The following is a 16,569-nucleotide window of genomic DNA, read 5'->3' as shown; positions in this document are numbered from 1 at the left end:
TATTTATAGACTTTTTTCTCTGGTTATATGTAGGACCAAGGTTTCTTTCTTGTGCATGTAGAATGAATGCGAAAGGATGCATGGTGGTCTTCATGAATAAACTGGCACTGACTTACTCAGCTTGCATTTTCATGAGAGATATAGCATGAATGCTTTTATTTGCTTATTCAACACTGGCTGAATAATTTCTTAACACTGTCTTTCTAAAGATGCAGTAATTGTTTATGAACAATGAATTTTTGTGTATTTTGAAGCATCTAACTTAAACAGTTACTTATGAAGCTTAATTTGTTTGCTCCTTGGTAACAAATTAACATACAATTTTCAAATATGTAACTGGTAATATACAGTGCCTTGGAAAACTGTAAACTTGGTCTTTTATAAACTTAAAACTAAGACTGCACCTTTAAAATAAAGATTTATTAATAACTTTATTAATGCTCTTATACAGCTATGACAGTAAATCATCAACAGCTTGCATTGCCAATTGCTGATTTTTTTTCTTTTAATAATATGCTGCATGTAGACAAAGATGACCTGTCCCCAACTGCTGAGGTTTGGGATGTAGACCAGGGACTAATAAGTAAACTGAAGGAACAGTACAAGAAGGAACGAAAGGGGAAGAAAGGGGTGAAGAGTAAGTGCAGATTCTGAATCTTGTAATGCAACACTTTTTTTGCCTATCTATATAGAAGACATTTTTTCTCACGAGTTCTGTTTGTTGTCTTTTTTTTTTTCATTAAACATCATTTTCTGTAATGGGGGCAACCAACTTTAACTTTCTACCTGCTGAATGTGAATATGTAAAAACCTTTGACATCCATTTCATAAATGAGAAATGCTGAAAAGAAAAAATTCAAGGTTAAAGAGGTGAAGAAAAGTAAATTCATAGGAATGTTAGTGTAAAAATAATGAACAACTTGCGTTTTGAGGACATTCCTACTCTTAAGAAGTTTTCTGAAAGATTTAAACTTCATCTACTTCTTAAAGTATAATATTGTGATATTGTTGTGGGGCTGGTGGTTGTTGGGCTTTTTCTGGGGGTGGTGGGGTCGTTTTTTTCTTTGTTTTTTGCTTGTTTGTTTTTAATCAGTCTATAATTGCTATTTGTGGGCTTGTAATTATTTTTACAGCCCCAGGCATAGAGAAATAGCAAATACCTGTAATATAAATATGAACCTTTTGGTGGCTTTGTTTAGGAGATAATCTTTATTTTGTAGTGCCCTTCACTTTTCCATGCATTTACCAACATTTTATTTGATATCCCTTTATTCTGAGTTTTCTGACCAGTGGACCTATTTTAACTATGTAATTTAAATCAAACTTCAGGGTTAAACTGCCTGATAGAAATGCTTTTGGAAATTATGTTACCTACTATACAAAGTTCTTAGTGCATAAAGTGGTATTAAATCTGTCATCATAGAATGGTTTGGTTTGGAAGAGTCATTAAGGATCATCTAGTTCCAACCCCCCTGTCATGGGTGGGGACAACCACCAGACCAGGTTGCTGAGAGCCCCATCCAACCTGTCCTTGAGCACTTCAGGGCTGGAGCACTCACAGCTTCTCTGGACTCCTGTTCCAGTGCCTCATCACCCTTACAGTAAAGAATTTCTTCCCAGTACCCAATCTAAACCTCCCCCTTTAGTTTAAATTCGTTCCATACTGGACTCACTCCAGCAGCTCCATGTCCTTCCTGTGCTGCCACCCCAGAGCTGGATGAAGTTCTCAGTTTGAAAAATTGTATGGGTATACACTAACTAAATTACATGATAATAAAAATATAACACTTCCTGAAGAATTCTGTAATTATTAAGATTTGAATTTATTTTATAACACCTAAGAATTACAGGTCAGTTAGTGCATGTTGGTTGTTTTTTCAGCATTTTTGCATGACATGTACACACACATAAAAGCTTTGACAAAGCAAAGATTTTCACCTAGTCTTTGCTTTAATGACAGCCTACAGTAGTCATCTGCATGCTAATGTGTATCAGCATTTAATATATAAATCACCAGTTGACTTCAAATTTGCATGAAACATTTGGTGGGATTAGAACTTTATTTTTAATACCAAAATGGACTTCTTTTATTTGAAATTTTCTTACTAAGTTCTTTACATTTTAGACATTTTGAACTGTAGTGGAAGCAAAGTAACAGAAAGTTTTCTTCATCTAAAGGAATTTTGAATTCTTTGGTTCACAGAAGACAGTATTTAGGAGACAACTGTGTGTGATGGTGCTGAGAAGTGACATACGTCATTGTTTAGTATTTCGAGTTTTAAGTTTGAATCCTCCTCTGGGAAACCCTAAACACATGGCCTTACAAGGTGGTTTATGTGATTCTTTCCTTGTCACATTCATGGTAGTTTCTGATTAAAAATTAGCCTCTAAATCACTGAGGTAATTGGATGAGAGAACTCCACACACAGAGTAAAAGTATGCATTCAAGGTTGGACAGATTTATTTAAATAAAATTTAGTAGACTTTTTTTCCTCAGATTTTTAACATTTGGAAACTGAAAATAATGTTGAAGGGCTTTTTTATTCCTGCTGGTCATGTCTCATCATTTGGGAACTTCATTCTGAATACATATCTCTTCCTTTGCTCTTCAGTGTTTTGACTTATATCAGAATTTGTTCTGAGTACCATCAGAACTTATCTGCATGGTAGTATATATCATCATAAACATCAAACAAATGTGCATTAAATGTCATCTCTTGAAATACTTTGAAGACAGAATAGTAGGACAGACATTCTGATGGGTTCTTTTGTTGAATATGCATCTGGTAACTACCATAATCTGTACTTACACTGTAACATAACTGGGCAGACATAGGCCTGGCCCCAGGTATGGAAGCTTTCATTCCACATGTACACATAAATAAATGAACAGAAGTAAATCTGATTCTGTATTGATACTTCTCTAGTTTGTATCCCTATGTTTTCTTTTGGATGGAACACCTTAATTAAGGTCATCTTCTGTCATCATGTATGTTTTCATTAAGTAATACTCTTGTTTGCTAGGGAGAAAGAGGGTGTCTGTCCAGGTAGTCACCATGTTATATGGAAATATTATCTCTATGAAAGGCTCTTTAAAAATACCCCACCAAAACAAAAATCCACCACCCTACACTTTAATTTCCTTTGTAATGTCAGCTGTAAAATAATGCAATATCGGTTTATTGAAGAGTTCCTTGTGTTAAAAAAACCCCAGAAGCAGAGAAACAAACCTCACCTATCCTGGACTTACTGTGATAAAAGGAGTTATTAGGTTTGATTTCTACAAAAGCAGGCTTCTCTTTTCAGTAATATGCTGAATTTAAGTCCTGTTTCTTGCCCAGCTTTGATAAGATCAATTTTGGTAGGTAAGTCAGGGGATGACTGTTTTTCAGATATAGCCTGTCAACTTTGCAGGGTACAATAGTGGAGGTGGTGTGTATCTCATTTCATTCTATCAGGTCAGCATAATGTGTTCTCAGTTAGAGAAGTTTCACATCTTGTATGTGTGTGTATATATATATATATCGCTGTTGAAATTAATATACTACTACCGTTTTCCCTCTGCTTTTTTGCACTTTTTTTACTTTCCTGCTCTTTTCCTTCAGTTTAATTGTTCTGTACTTACAAAACAATATCCATTCCATTCACTTTCCTACGCTTGATTTCTGGAAATAGTGTAGCAGTTGATAGGAGTGAACACAGATCTGAATTTTACCATCTTCATTACCATCACCTGTTCTTGACATAAGAATCTATGTGTTATATCCAGACTTGGGCTAATACATCTTGGACCTAATAGAACTCTGCTTAAGGCTTCTCAGACTAAAGCTTTTCATCACTAAATATTCAGTTTTCTTTTTCACTTTTGATTTCTGAAAGATAATACACTGAGATGGTATTGTAACTTTTGCTTCTGTTCATACCAGGCTTATCATTTTTTTTTTGTCTTTGGCTTTTTTTGAGGGTAAAAGGGTCATCCTATTTTGTGCCTTGAACATAGTTGCTTCTGCAGAGATGATTAAAAATCTCGTTGTAACATTTACAATACTTGAACAGTTATATGAAGGTACACTTGCACTTAATTGAAGGCAGAAACTTGTGCAGTCTTCTGTAATGATGGCACTGTCTTGAATATTGACACCTTTTTCAGTAGGAAAGGCACAGAAGTTGTTCAGAACAGTGGCTGCTCCTTTGTAAACTTCTCTCTGTATTGTTTGGTGATTGAGGACTGTTCTGAGATTATGCCTGAAGGACAAGTGCCCAAACATACTGAAAAACACTAAAAGGCAAGGCTAGCAGTCCCCTAATTAGTGACAAACTAAATGAATGGCTACTAAAGGTAGCAACGCAGATGGGCTACTTCAACTTTCTTGAGTATGCTTTGAGACAGACTTCTCATCCTCATATGTTTGGCATGAAAGCACCTTGAGAAGATGCTTTCAATTCAGATAAAGTAAGAGTTCATATGCCATTTTTGGCATTTTGCATCAATGTGTTGAACAGTTCATGCATATCAACGTGGAGAAGACAGATGGTGTTTTCTTTTGGAAAGCAAAGGGATTGTTAAAATAAACACTGTCCCTGTCATGACTTTTATCCTGTCATTTTATGGATTGCTCTATAATACCTTCAGGAATGTATCTGCTGCTGGTCACAGTAGGTGCCTGGCTGATGGCCAACTGGAATAAAGACAAGCTTTGTAGTCTGTATGGTGTAGAGATCTGGCCTTGTTAAGAGTGACTTCTAATGTGAGATCTCACCTGCTGGTTGCAATATTAAGTACTATATTTTAGAAATTAAATCCTTTCAGTATAGCCTGTTAGAAAAAAAAGAATGTTGGTTCAAAAAAAGATTTCTCATTATTATTTTACATTTACTTCATTAGCTGGGATCACAGGTTTCTAGAGATACAGGAGAGTGAAACAAAACTTAACTACTCAAGTCATCTGTTGTGTGAGGAAAACATTTGGAAGCCAGTTTTGTTCTCAAATTGCTTCTGGGTAGCAGTCTTTGTATATTTAACTAGAGTACTAAGTGTTCCATAAAGGAAAGAAAAAAAATACTAAAAGCAGAAAAAACATAAATATAGGGAGTTTTATTACTTGGCAAAATGAGAATGTTTTGCAGATATTGAGAATCGTTATATAGCATCCTTCTAGGGGTATGTGAGGTATACTTGCTATAATTCTTCTTCAAGAAATATTTTTTTCCCCTCTCTGCAGGGAATTCTCCATTATCTTTAGAGAATTCTGTTATTCATGGGCACTTATTTTTGAACACATTGATTTAAACTAGGAAGATCTGAAATGATCAGATACTTTTTGAAAGAATATATTTTAGTGTTTAACTGTTTGAATGAACGGTTCTGATTTTGATAAGTCATCTGTAATCACAGGATTTACGTTTTACTGTATTGACAAGAAAGGCTTTGGTTTAACTTCAATTTCCTCTTTAATAAATGTGAGACATGTCACCTCAGTATAAGAACTTGTTCACCAGTGCTTCCTTTACTAAATGGTCTACAGTGTTTCTGCTTTCAGTCCCAGGAAGGGCTGTTTTGTTGGTTAAAATTTGGTTATGTCTTTCATCATTATGGATCGTTTTCTCTAAGGAGATTCTCTCACTGAAATACACTTTATGATTGAAGCTTTGACTTTTTGACATGGAAGTTAAAAAGGTGAAAGCAGGAACGGATTTAGTAAATTAAAGATACTTTAAATAATACTGTTTTTGTTTGATAATGTCTACATATTAATTAAATATACATATAATTCAGAATACTTTGTTTCTAGAAGCTTGCTTTTATAACAATTGTAATATAATATTCATCTGCAGTTTCATACAGTGGTGAAAGCATTCTTGCTCCTGTGTTTAACAAACATTTCATACAATTTAAATACCATTCAAAGCAGGGAAAGTTAATTGTTCGTTGCACCCCCATTATGAGTTGTCTGTACTTTTGCTCTCATTTTTAAGCTTATTTTTAATTTTCACTCTGTTTTTTAATGTTAAATTGTTTAGCATAGTTAAAGTTGTGTAATATTACTAGAAAATGTTTAATTCATATGTTTTTTGTTTAATACTGAATGTTCTTTTAGTATTTAGCTTAACTTTTCAGTAGGGCTGTAAGATGATTTTTTTTTCTCTTTCCTACAGGAAATTGTAGAATAGATCTGCAGAACACAAAGGAGTTATTATTTGATTTAGTGAATTAAAATTGTTTGCATGTAGTTTTCAGATTTGATGTATTAACTCCTGCTTTTGATTTCCAAAATATTACTAAACAAAAGCAAAGCACTATTTATTTTAAGGAGGTCCCATCAGTAATTATTTTTATTTAATGGATTTTTAGACTTCAGTCAAGTCAAGCGGTAGCAATCGAATGAATTTTTGCTGCTGACATTAATTTACAGGAGTCAACAGGACAAAACTTCACGACATGATAGCTGATCTGGGCGATGATGAGATACCCCACATCCCTTCAGGAATCATTAATCAATCTAGGTCACCCTCTTCTAGAATGACTGATCATGAAGGTGCAAGAGCAGAGGAAGGTACAAAAAATTCAGCTACTTACTATATTTCAGGAGATTTCTTTTAGAAAGCACACACTGTAATTTATTATCCCCCCTGTGAAGCTGAATGCAGTTGCAGATTGCCACATTATGATTTTACTTGTAGTTCTTCCAAAACGGTTTTATGAGAATATGGCTTAAGTTTCTGTGGCTTATCATAACTCACCATTATTTCATAAGTTTTTTAAAATAACTTCTTGTACAGCAGTGTGTTCTGACACTATTCACTATTAAATCCCTGTTTAGAGACACTCCCCCATTAGCAAAACCTTTCACAAATAGGTTGTTACTTATTGAAGGGGAAAAAAGGTGAGTATTGACATTTGATGCACAGTTTGGATTTTAAAGTGAAAAGTGGTGATTTAAGTTATGAGACTAATTAGCCAATTTTCCTCTAATTTAATGTTCTCTATATAAAATTCCCTTGGTCTTCATACACAAATTTACAAAGACACTTTTTATTTCTTTACAAAGTATTTATTTTAAGTATCAGCATAATCTTTGGCAATGAAAATTAATGGCAAGCTATTATATATACAGTCACAAGTCTTGTATTTGCCTTTTAAGTATTTTGTTTTAAAGGAATGGTTTTCCTGTATTAGCTTTGAAATTAGAGTACCATTATGTAAATGGTCCTCTACTTAGAACATATTAATTCAAAATATTCGGGTGTATTTAGATTTGGCTCTTTTAAGATGATCTTTGACCCATAAGCCCTGGCATGGTATCAGCTATAGTAGAAATGGAATTTGCCTAACTACTGATTCCAGGAAGCTGTTGGTTCTCCTGTTTTTTTTCACCTTTGGCCTCACAAATGCCTGTCACCAGGCAAGCAGAAAAAATCTCCAAACCACATTTCAAGGAGGTTTTTCTGTTGCTCTCCCAAACTGTCATTTTACAGCAGTCATCTTTTTTATTGCCTTCCTTTTCATCTTTATTGTATTTCCATCTTCAAGATGAAGCAGTACTAAATTTACCTGTGGAGTGTGAAAAAAATCTCCTAGTGAAAATCCACTTGCTAAAATTTGTAAACATATATTTAAGTTTTTAGATTTAGTGTTTACATGCTTTAGGTTGCCTTTCAGCCATGTTTAGGTATGGCCATGTGACCCTACAGTTACAATTTTCTAGGTCTGTCTTAGGCTGTTTTTCTTAGGCCATACATATTGTGCGAAGGAGCACAGACCTTCTTAGGGACAGGGATGTTACCTCAGGTAGAGGCCTTACATCTAAAACATTACTGAACAAAACAATCTTTTTGAAGAAAAAGAGGATAGATTTGATTTTGATGGGGACTGAGTTTTATTGCCTGGTTCTTGTGGCATAAACACTGTGTTACCCTTCAAGTAAAGATTGTTCACACTGTTCAAATAAATTGCTTTCATGTTTATATTTTCATGCTGTTTAACATGTCCATATGCTTTTAACTTGTTGGTGTAGTTTGCTCTTTATTTATCAAGCGTAATAATATTTAATATCTCTGTCATCTTAGCTGCTCATTGTAGTTTCTGCAGTTTTCCAACTTGAATAGTAGAGTGTAAATTCTGCTGTTTCTATCCCAACTGCTTATGTGGCTTTTTGAGTTTTTGTCTGTACCATATGGTGCAAACGTGCAATGTTGTAATTTATTTACTTCTAGGTGTGTTACAAAGCCAAATACTTCATTATCATAAAATACAGGTTTTGCACCATGCAGTACAAATACAGATTTTACTCAATTATTTATTTAGCTGTGTTCTAAAAGCTAAGAATTTGCACATAACTTTAGGCTTTTCTCCTGTGATACACTAGCCTATGCTGATGAATTTTATCAAACCATATTTTTGTTGTTGACTGTATGAAAGTTTTATGCTACACTCTGAAATATTACAGTTCTGAGGTAGATAATTTTTTCTGGAAGGGATTTCAGGGAGGAACTGGCTCTCACTTGAAATATCTCTTGAAATATCTCATTCACACCTCTGAAGGTGTGAGAGTTTTGTTTTTGTTTTTCTTTTTCACTCTGAACTGCCTGGTTAAATATGATATTATGTCATAATCACACTTGATAGGTTTGGCCATGAGAAATTGGAGTTTCCATTTTAACATATTCTGCTACTTTTAGAAATGGTGTCAACATGATTTTCCATCCAATGTTGAGAGAATTACTTAATTCACTGGTTGTTTTTCAGTCTTAATATCTATAGATCGCAGAGGTGTCAGTCTACAGATTGACAGAAAAAAAGCAGTAACAGCTAATACCTTGGGTACAAACAGCTGCTTTTGGTGTACCACCTATTAACTTTGTGGGAAACAAGGTTAAGATGATTTTTCTGTTTAACAGTAAACAGCAAAAACCTATATGAATATACATATCTGATCCAAGATTACAGCAGTTTGTTTGTACAAGTATTACTGCTTGATTTTGACTTAATTATGTATGATGTCAAGAACTTGAAGGTAAGAACCACTGGTTAGGATAGGCTAAGCAATTATTTAATTATACAATTTTATATTTCAATATTTATTTCACCTAGTTTCACCTATAAAGGAATATGTACCATCACATTTTTACTTTAATATTTATTGATTGCAAACTCAGTTAAGCATTTATATTATGCTATGAGAATAATACTGTACTGTGTGTTAGAAAAATATTAGGACTTTTTTTCTAGATGAAAAACATTAAAAAGTCATTTAACTATCATTTGCATATATCTGTTGATGCATTGTTTTGTTATGTGAAGATGTGGGTCTTTATTTTTAGTCATCTTAGCTGTAACATCGTGTGTTTTTCATTTTCTTACTATTCTGCCTTTTCCTTTTTACAAAAGCAGATTGTACCCATTTTTTAAACTTCTCAAATATGCCTCACTTTAAAATACAAAATTCACAAATAAATTATAGAACACACTCTATGTACATACAGGCTTTAATATTGAGAAATAGTCTTCTGAATTTCAAGTAGTATTAATTTTGAAGCTTTAAATAAAGCGATAGTCACTCATGCAAACAAAACTTGATGTATTTGTAGTATAGATTCTTGATGTGGTGGTCCTTAATTTTTATTACAAAGCACAGGGAAGTTGATCTGTTAAGGTCAAATGACATTAATTTTGTGAAGAATTAGGATGACAAGTTACAGGGCTCACCTAAACCTTGTGGGCCTGTCCTAAAGATCAAATAGGAATAACAGGAAAGTAAATAGGAGTTTAGTAGGAATATGTCTTTTTTGAAATATAAGTTGTTTGTAGTAGACCATCACATATAGAGTTTTAGTAAATTACTAATGAAAATAAAAAGCTTATTCATATAAGGGCATGGTAAGCCATTTTGGGCTGTTAATATAATGTAGCATTCTTATGAGTCAAACCTCTGGATGGATTGTCAGTACTTTTACAAGAGGTAGTTGTGCATAGTAAGGATATTGTTTACTCTTTGTATGCAGTTGTAGGAGCAGCAGTCTGCATTCTTACGTATATTATGTTCTTAGATTCTCACAAACAGTTGTGTTGACTGTGCTAATGAGGTTACATTTCTTAATAGTACGATAGTGCTGAAGCATTAGAACCTATTTTGTTCTTGAGAGGTGATGTATTTTGATCTAGCTGCATTGGCTAGCCCTAGCAGTGGTGACAGACATCTCTAACTTTACACCTGGTTTGTCACTTTCCTTCAGCAGGAGTGAATGGGAGCTAGGTTACCATTCCGATAGTGGCCATACGGAATAATGGAGATGTGTTTTTCTAAACAGGAATGTGTTAATTATTCCTCTTGTTTGGAACAATTTTTAGAAGACAAAAACCCCAGGAAACTGAAAACTATTTTCTCTGAGATTGAAGGGTTTTCTAGGAGGATTAGAAATAAGGAGTGGCATTAAAGTGAGGCCGTAACTCTCTCTGCCATATCGGTGAAATTCAGAATCAAGCAGGTTTAATTTTTCAAGATGTCAAATATCATCTAACATATTTTGCAGAAGCTTATACTTAGCTAAGTTCACACATACCTAATTTTTACATGCTCTACTTAACACGTGTTGCTTTTTCTAAGTGGAAAAGAAAACCGAGAAGTAAAAGTAGCTTTTAAAATGTGCTGAAGTGTTCCAATGATTAAGCCTTCATTCGTATTCCTTACTGCTAAATTGATATTTGAGGGAGATTTACAGAATGGTTGAAGAGGGTAAAAAATATGGGTGAATATTTTCAACTTTTTTATTCAGTTGTGAATTCATAGTGAATGGCTATATATAACTTTTATTCATTCTAAATTATAATTAGCAGGAATGTTAAATTTTAATTTGAGGAAGGCATAGCTAGACAACATGAGTATCAGTTGAGTGTACTGTAAAATTAGAATTAGAAAAAAATTAAATCATGCTGAGAAACTAAAAGAGGAAATGAATAAATAATTGATGTTTTCATTTTATCAGTTGTCTGAAAAAACTCAGAAGAGATGTTTTGCAGGAGTCTTTTGGTTGAGTGATTAAAAAATACTTTGGTATACAAGTAGGAATATTTGCCTAGTATAAAACACAAAGACTTATTTGCAAGTGGATAGAAGGCAGGAAGCATGGTGTAATGAATGAAAAATTCAGCTGAGAATTTGAAGGGATGTACATTTGATATTGCAGTGTAAAGTAATGTCAGTCAAGTCACTTGTCAGTATCAAAACCTCTGTAAAGTAAGTTGAAATCAAATGACAAAGCATGATACAAGAATTGTGTATATACTGTGTGTGGTGTGTTTGCACATGTGTGCGTGTCTTCATGCTCTTGTTTTGTTGTTTTTTTTAGTTGGGGCTGTATGTAGTACATACAAGTTCAGTTTTAAGCTCTGCTTTGCTGTTAAGTGATGAATAATGCAGCTTTTCATCAGTTTGAATTACTCTATTGAGACTTAAAGAAACTGTTTTGTTCTTTGTAGCTGAGCCAATAACGTTTCCACCTGGAGGAGGCAAGTCATTTATTATGGGTTCTGATGATGTGTTGTTAAGTGTACTGGGCCTTGGAGACCTTGCAGACTTGACAGTAACAAATGATGCAGACTATAGTTATGATGTAAGTTCAATTTCATTTTAAAATTCTTTATACAGTTTAATCAATAATAGTTGGGTTCCCTCTCCTCAACCCTGAACATTAAAGATGCACTTCTTTAGTAAAAGCTTTTACTTGGAAGGAAAGAACACCTTGTGAATGAGCTGAGTAATTTGGGTAACCAGAATTAAGTGAGATGACTTGGGTTTTTTTCTACATTAATAATTTAATTCAGATTTTGTCACTGGGGGGAAATATGTTATGGCATGAAATACATATTAATGTCTTAACATGACACAAATGACAGTTATACATTGAAATGGAGTGTTGAGTAGACATGGCATGAAACACAAATATTGATATTAACTTATTTGCTGTCCTTTTGATGAGTAAGTAGTGTTAACAGCACAGACTGTATATATAATAGTATTTTTCAGATGTAAGCTCTTTAGGGGATGTTTTTATTATAATCCAGAGTGTTCTGACATTCCTTTGAATGTATTCATTAAGCTTCTACCAATAGTGTTAAATTTTTCATTGGCTAGTGACGTTGGATGGCTGGTTAGGTGAGTGTTCAGGTAAGTTTTGCATGCAGTATTGTATTTAAAACGTCTTATATTGGCTTGACTGCAGGTTGCAAGCTTGTAGTGTACTGCTGTCTTTTGTGAGCTACAGATTCTTTATAAAACAGTGTGTAGCCATTTTGCTTATTCTGAGGTGGAGGGATATTTAGAGGCAAGCCAGGACTAAACTCAGAAAGCATTACAATTAATATAATTGATACCAACTAATCAAACTGTTACATGAGAATCTGTGCTACTTGTGACAAAGCTGACAGAACAATTTCTCTGGTGTGAAGAGTGATGCAGAACAGAGGTTACCTTTGCTCTTGGGAAACTTAAAGCAGTGAATAGCTGATAAATACACAAATGTGAAGTGCTGCCTGAGCTAATAAGAAATTTGCAGTAGAAGCACACATTTGTTGAAGGTTGGAAGGTGTTAATCATCCTGTAGATAAAGTTAATCTTACTTTTTCAATGTAGTTGAATTTTCAAAATTTTCTCACTGAAGCCCTTTATTAGAGGCTCTTTAATTTTAGCTTGGTTTGGGAGGTGAGTGGGAAGAGGCGATTTCATGCTCTGATATCTTGTGTATACAGGAGACAAAAGAGAGAGGTAGAGTTTAATTTTCTTACTAGACTATTCACCGAAAATGAGTTGGGATTGACCATAATAGTAATTTGGTTTCCCTGCTTCTTGTCCAGTCCTCCTTTCCCAGTACTCTTAGGATATTTTCTTCTTTTTAAAGCATAGCTGGAAAATGCATAGTGGCTTCTGGCTTTGTGTGTCAGAAAAAACAAAATATAAAATAACACAGATGGCAGCAATTTTTTTATATTTAAAATGACACTGTCCTGTCATGACTTTGAAGAGACTGAAATTCAGATGCTATTAGTTTTTCATCACAAGTTTCTTTAGGTTAAAAATTCCCTGATAGTTCTTAATTTCTGAAGTTGTTCTCTCATAGCTATGGATTTGCAGCACAGTAAGACCTTGAAGCTGTAATACAGTACTTGGAGGGCAACATAGTCGAATGCCCTTCTAAGCTTGGCTGAAGTCACATCCTTTTCACCTCCATATCTCCAGACTAGGAGGTGTTATGCTAAGTTAATATGTAAGTAGAACAAGAACAATGAATATACCTCAAACCCCAACACTTAATGCATTTTTTCCCAATAGGTTCATGCTCTTCAAATAGCTTTTGTGAGCCATTAGAGTGCATGAATAAATAAAGCCACAACAGGCTTCCACTAGCTTTCATGTATCACTTCTTGATGAGTGCTGTATTTTGAAAAGGAGAGGATATGAATACAGGATGGGGGTATTTAAGTATAAATCATAGGAATTTCAACTAGAACTCAAAAGATTTCTGTATGTTTGATTAAATTCATAGGTTGTCTCCAAGACTAGTCATCTCTTAAACAGTGCAGTCATGTCTTCCTTACCATCTAGTTACTTACATTGACCTCAGTGCATGTAGTTTTTCTGTACTCTGAGGGAATAATGTTGCCAAATCAAATGCTCCCATTTGTGTATTTTTTGATTCCATAGCAGCAGAGAATGATGTTTTTCTGCAGTAGGACTGACTGAAAAAGGGAAAGCTTTCTTTTATCAGAGCATGTATACTTGTAAATCTTCAGTAAGTTACAACATTATCAAGAAAAAAGTAACATTAAAACATAGAAAGACACTGCAGTTATTAATTATTGTTTTCTAAAATTTTTGTTTGCTGTTGGGGAGTATTTGTTTGAGATAGGGAAATGCATGTCTTCTTACGATGTGTTAGGATTCTCTTGACTGCAGGGGCAAGGAAGATCTTCATTCCCTGGTGCCTTTTGTTCATAGGAGGGAGCTGGTTTTTATTTGTTTGTTTAGCTCAGATGTAGTTTCAGTCTGGTTTGCCTGTGCTTTACAAGGCAGAATGAATGGGCTGTTTGATCCTTCTTGGTCTTTAGTGAAGTCCTTGGAAAAAGGGAGGAGCAGCTAGTGAAGTTGTATGGTTCCATAGTCTATCTTCTCATGATTTTGATTATCTTGCCAGTGTATATAAATACACAGAGTAGAGCATCCAGACTCAGTGGGGCAGTGTGTCTATCCACACTGTATGTTTTGTGAGGCTTTGGAGATGTCCCACTTTTGAACATTGATATATACTGTCACATTTCATTGTTTTTCCATTGCTCCTCTGGCCCATTTTGTTAATCATTGTTCATTTTGAAATAATCTCACAATTATCGTTTGTAATCATCAAATCCCTTTTCCAAGTCCTTGCCTGTTTTTCTGAGGTGGGGTTGGGTTTTATGGTTGTTTGTTTTTTTGGAAACACGTTACTGGTTAGCTTTTTTTCTTAGAGATTGCAAGGACCTCTTTAAAGGTGTATCAGTTGTTCTCTTGTAGTACGGATATCAAGATCCATAAAAATGTAGATAGGGAGAAGAATTTTAAAAAATTGGTTTATATATAACTAGATTTCTAGTAAAGTGTATGTGGTGTCTTCTAAAAGAACCAACTTGTTCCAGTCCATTTTAAAAAAATTAAAACTTCAAAGCTATACTAAAAATTGGAAATGTATCTTTTCATAACTTGTGTAAATTCTATACCTTGCATTTTAGCAGATTTCTCTGTACTGCCAAAACCAAAATCAGCCTTGTAACAATCCTTTAAAGAAAAGAGAAAGAAAAAGAAAAAGAGAGAATCGTGTTTTGAAAAATAAGGATGACTGCATCCAGTTCTGATTTTCTCAAATGACTTTTCATCACGACTGTAATGGATACTATTGTTGTGTGGATGCACGTTGCACCCAGAAATTTGAAAGTCTTTGCATAATTTGGGACAGATCACATGCTAAAATTAAAATTGCTATTTAACATTTTTGGCTTTAATTTTTCTAAGCCCCAGATTACTGCAAATACTTAAGTTAACTAGGTGGGTGAATACGCTATGTAACGAGGATTTAAAATATCAAGGGACTCTATCTACTAGGAAAATACCTTCATCTTTTCCTTTTGTTTTCCCTCCCCCTTCTCTTGTCCATTTGGGGAGGGAAATAAATCAACAATTTGGTCCAAATTATGTTTAATGCAAAACTCCAGAATTCCACTCTGCTCTGTTTTCTGAAAAAAAAAAGATTATTCTTTTTATGAAGCTTGTATATAATACGCAGTGTAGTGCTAAATAACTTAAATCTCAGTAAAAATATTGCAGTATTCAGTGTACTCTGAAGTATAAAGATTGCAAACAAAATGCTTATTATATGTATTTTTTGTTGGTATTTAAAAAACCCTAAAAATTCAGGTTACATACCTGGTACAACAGGCTTCTTTGAGTTGATTGGAATTAGGTAAAGTTTGCGCTTAGGACAGAAATTTACAGTAATATAATGGAAAAGCAAATGTCTGCACATCTGTAACTCAGAACAGTAAATTTTATTGTCTGAACCTCTTTGTTTTGTTACATAGGATTGAATTTGGTTTCAGTGAGTAATGATAATTCAATCCAGGTTATAGACCTGGTCCAAAAATACTTACTACAGTACATGTTACATTATTATCTATTTTCAGTCCTGACAGATAAAAAAAAGGTAGTTAGATTTGATTAGCTGTGGGAGATTTTAATTTCTTATTAGTGTTGCTGAAATGAGTTTGAGATGTCAAGCTATTCTGGACTACAGCTGAGAAACATACTTTACAATTACATGCTGAATAGTGCGTAAGACAAAGGATCCAATTAGTTTCCATTCATTCTTAGTTTGCTGATTTTCTTCATCTAATTCAAGTCAGTTTTCTAAACTGCCTTTAGGGCGAGAGAGAGGTACTTGGACATTTTATTTCTTTGTGATGGAGGCTTAGAATGGAATGTAGTCTTTTAAGGGTCTTCTTGCTGACAATAGTCTCTTGCAATCACTAGAAGGGCTTGAATTTTTCTGGTGATTCTTCTGAGTTACCTATATTTAATATTAAGCAGCTGTAATTATTGTATTTTAGCCTAACAGTCTATAGGTTTAGAGTATGAATTAGATGTTAACAGTATATAAATGTATAGTTTGCATGTATTGCTTCACAAAGCAACTAAGTTATTGTCTCACAAATACATTTGAAACTCATCAAAGACTTAAAAAATATTTGTGTAATGTCACACTTAAAATCATGAGAAATGTGTATTGAAATTTTGATTAGCTATTTCTATGTATATAACTTCACCTGTAGCAGTATTCTGTTTCTTGTCAATCTCAGTCAAGTTACTTATATGAGGCGGACCTCAAGTTCATTTTTACTGTGTTTAAGTGGTAAATGAACTTTTGATGGCTATAATCTCTTCCTGGGGTGCAGACAACATGATACTCAATGAAACATTTCTCTTTCTGCAAGAATTAGTGTCTTTGCACAAAAGAATGAAAATACGTTTTGAAAATCCAGTGTTTTTT

General features: G+C 34.0%; 1 protein-coding gene across 4 annotated transcripts in view; it reads left to right on the top strand.

Moving 5' to 3' along the window:
- STRN3 (striatin 3) overlaps positions 1–16,569 on the top strand; it is a 61,889-nt gene that overhangs the window by 33,527 nt on the left and 11,793 nt on the right. For 2 of the 4 annotated variants that reach the window (XM_014249875.2, XM_005520313.3), the window contains exons 8-10: positions 527–637; positions 6,414–6,554; positions 11,477–11,610. In XM_014249875.2, coding sequence (XP_014105350.2) covers positions 527–637; positions 6,414–6,554; positions 11,477–11,610 — 386 coding nt within the window. The remainder of the gene's footprint in view (positions 1–526; positions 638–6,413; positions 6,555–11,476; positions 11,611–16,569) is intronic. The other 2 variants (XM_014249876.2, XM_014249877.2) reach the window with 2 other exon arrangements.

This window comes from Pseudopodoces humilis, chromosome 7 (genome assembly GCF_049639895.1).
Source record: "Pseudopodoces humilis isolate 2021_Gansu_Grassland_sample_001 chromosome 7, ASM4963989v1, whole genome shotgun sequence".
NCBI lineage: Eukaryota > Metazoa > Chordata > Aves > Passeriformes > Paridae > Pseudopodoces > Pseudopodoces humilis.
This window is presented reverse-complemented; position numbering and strand designations above follow the sequence as displayed.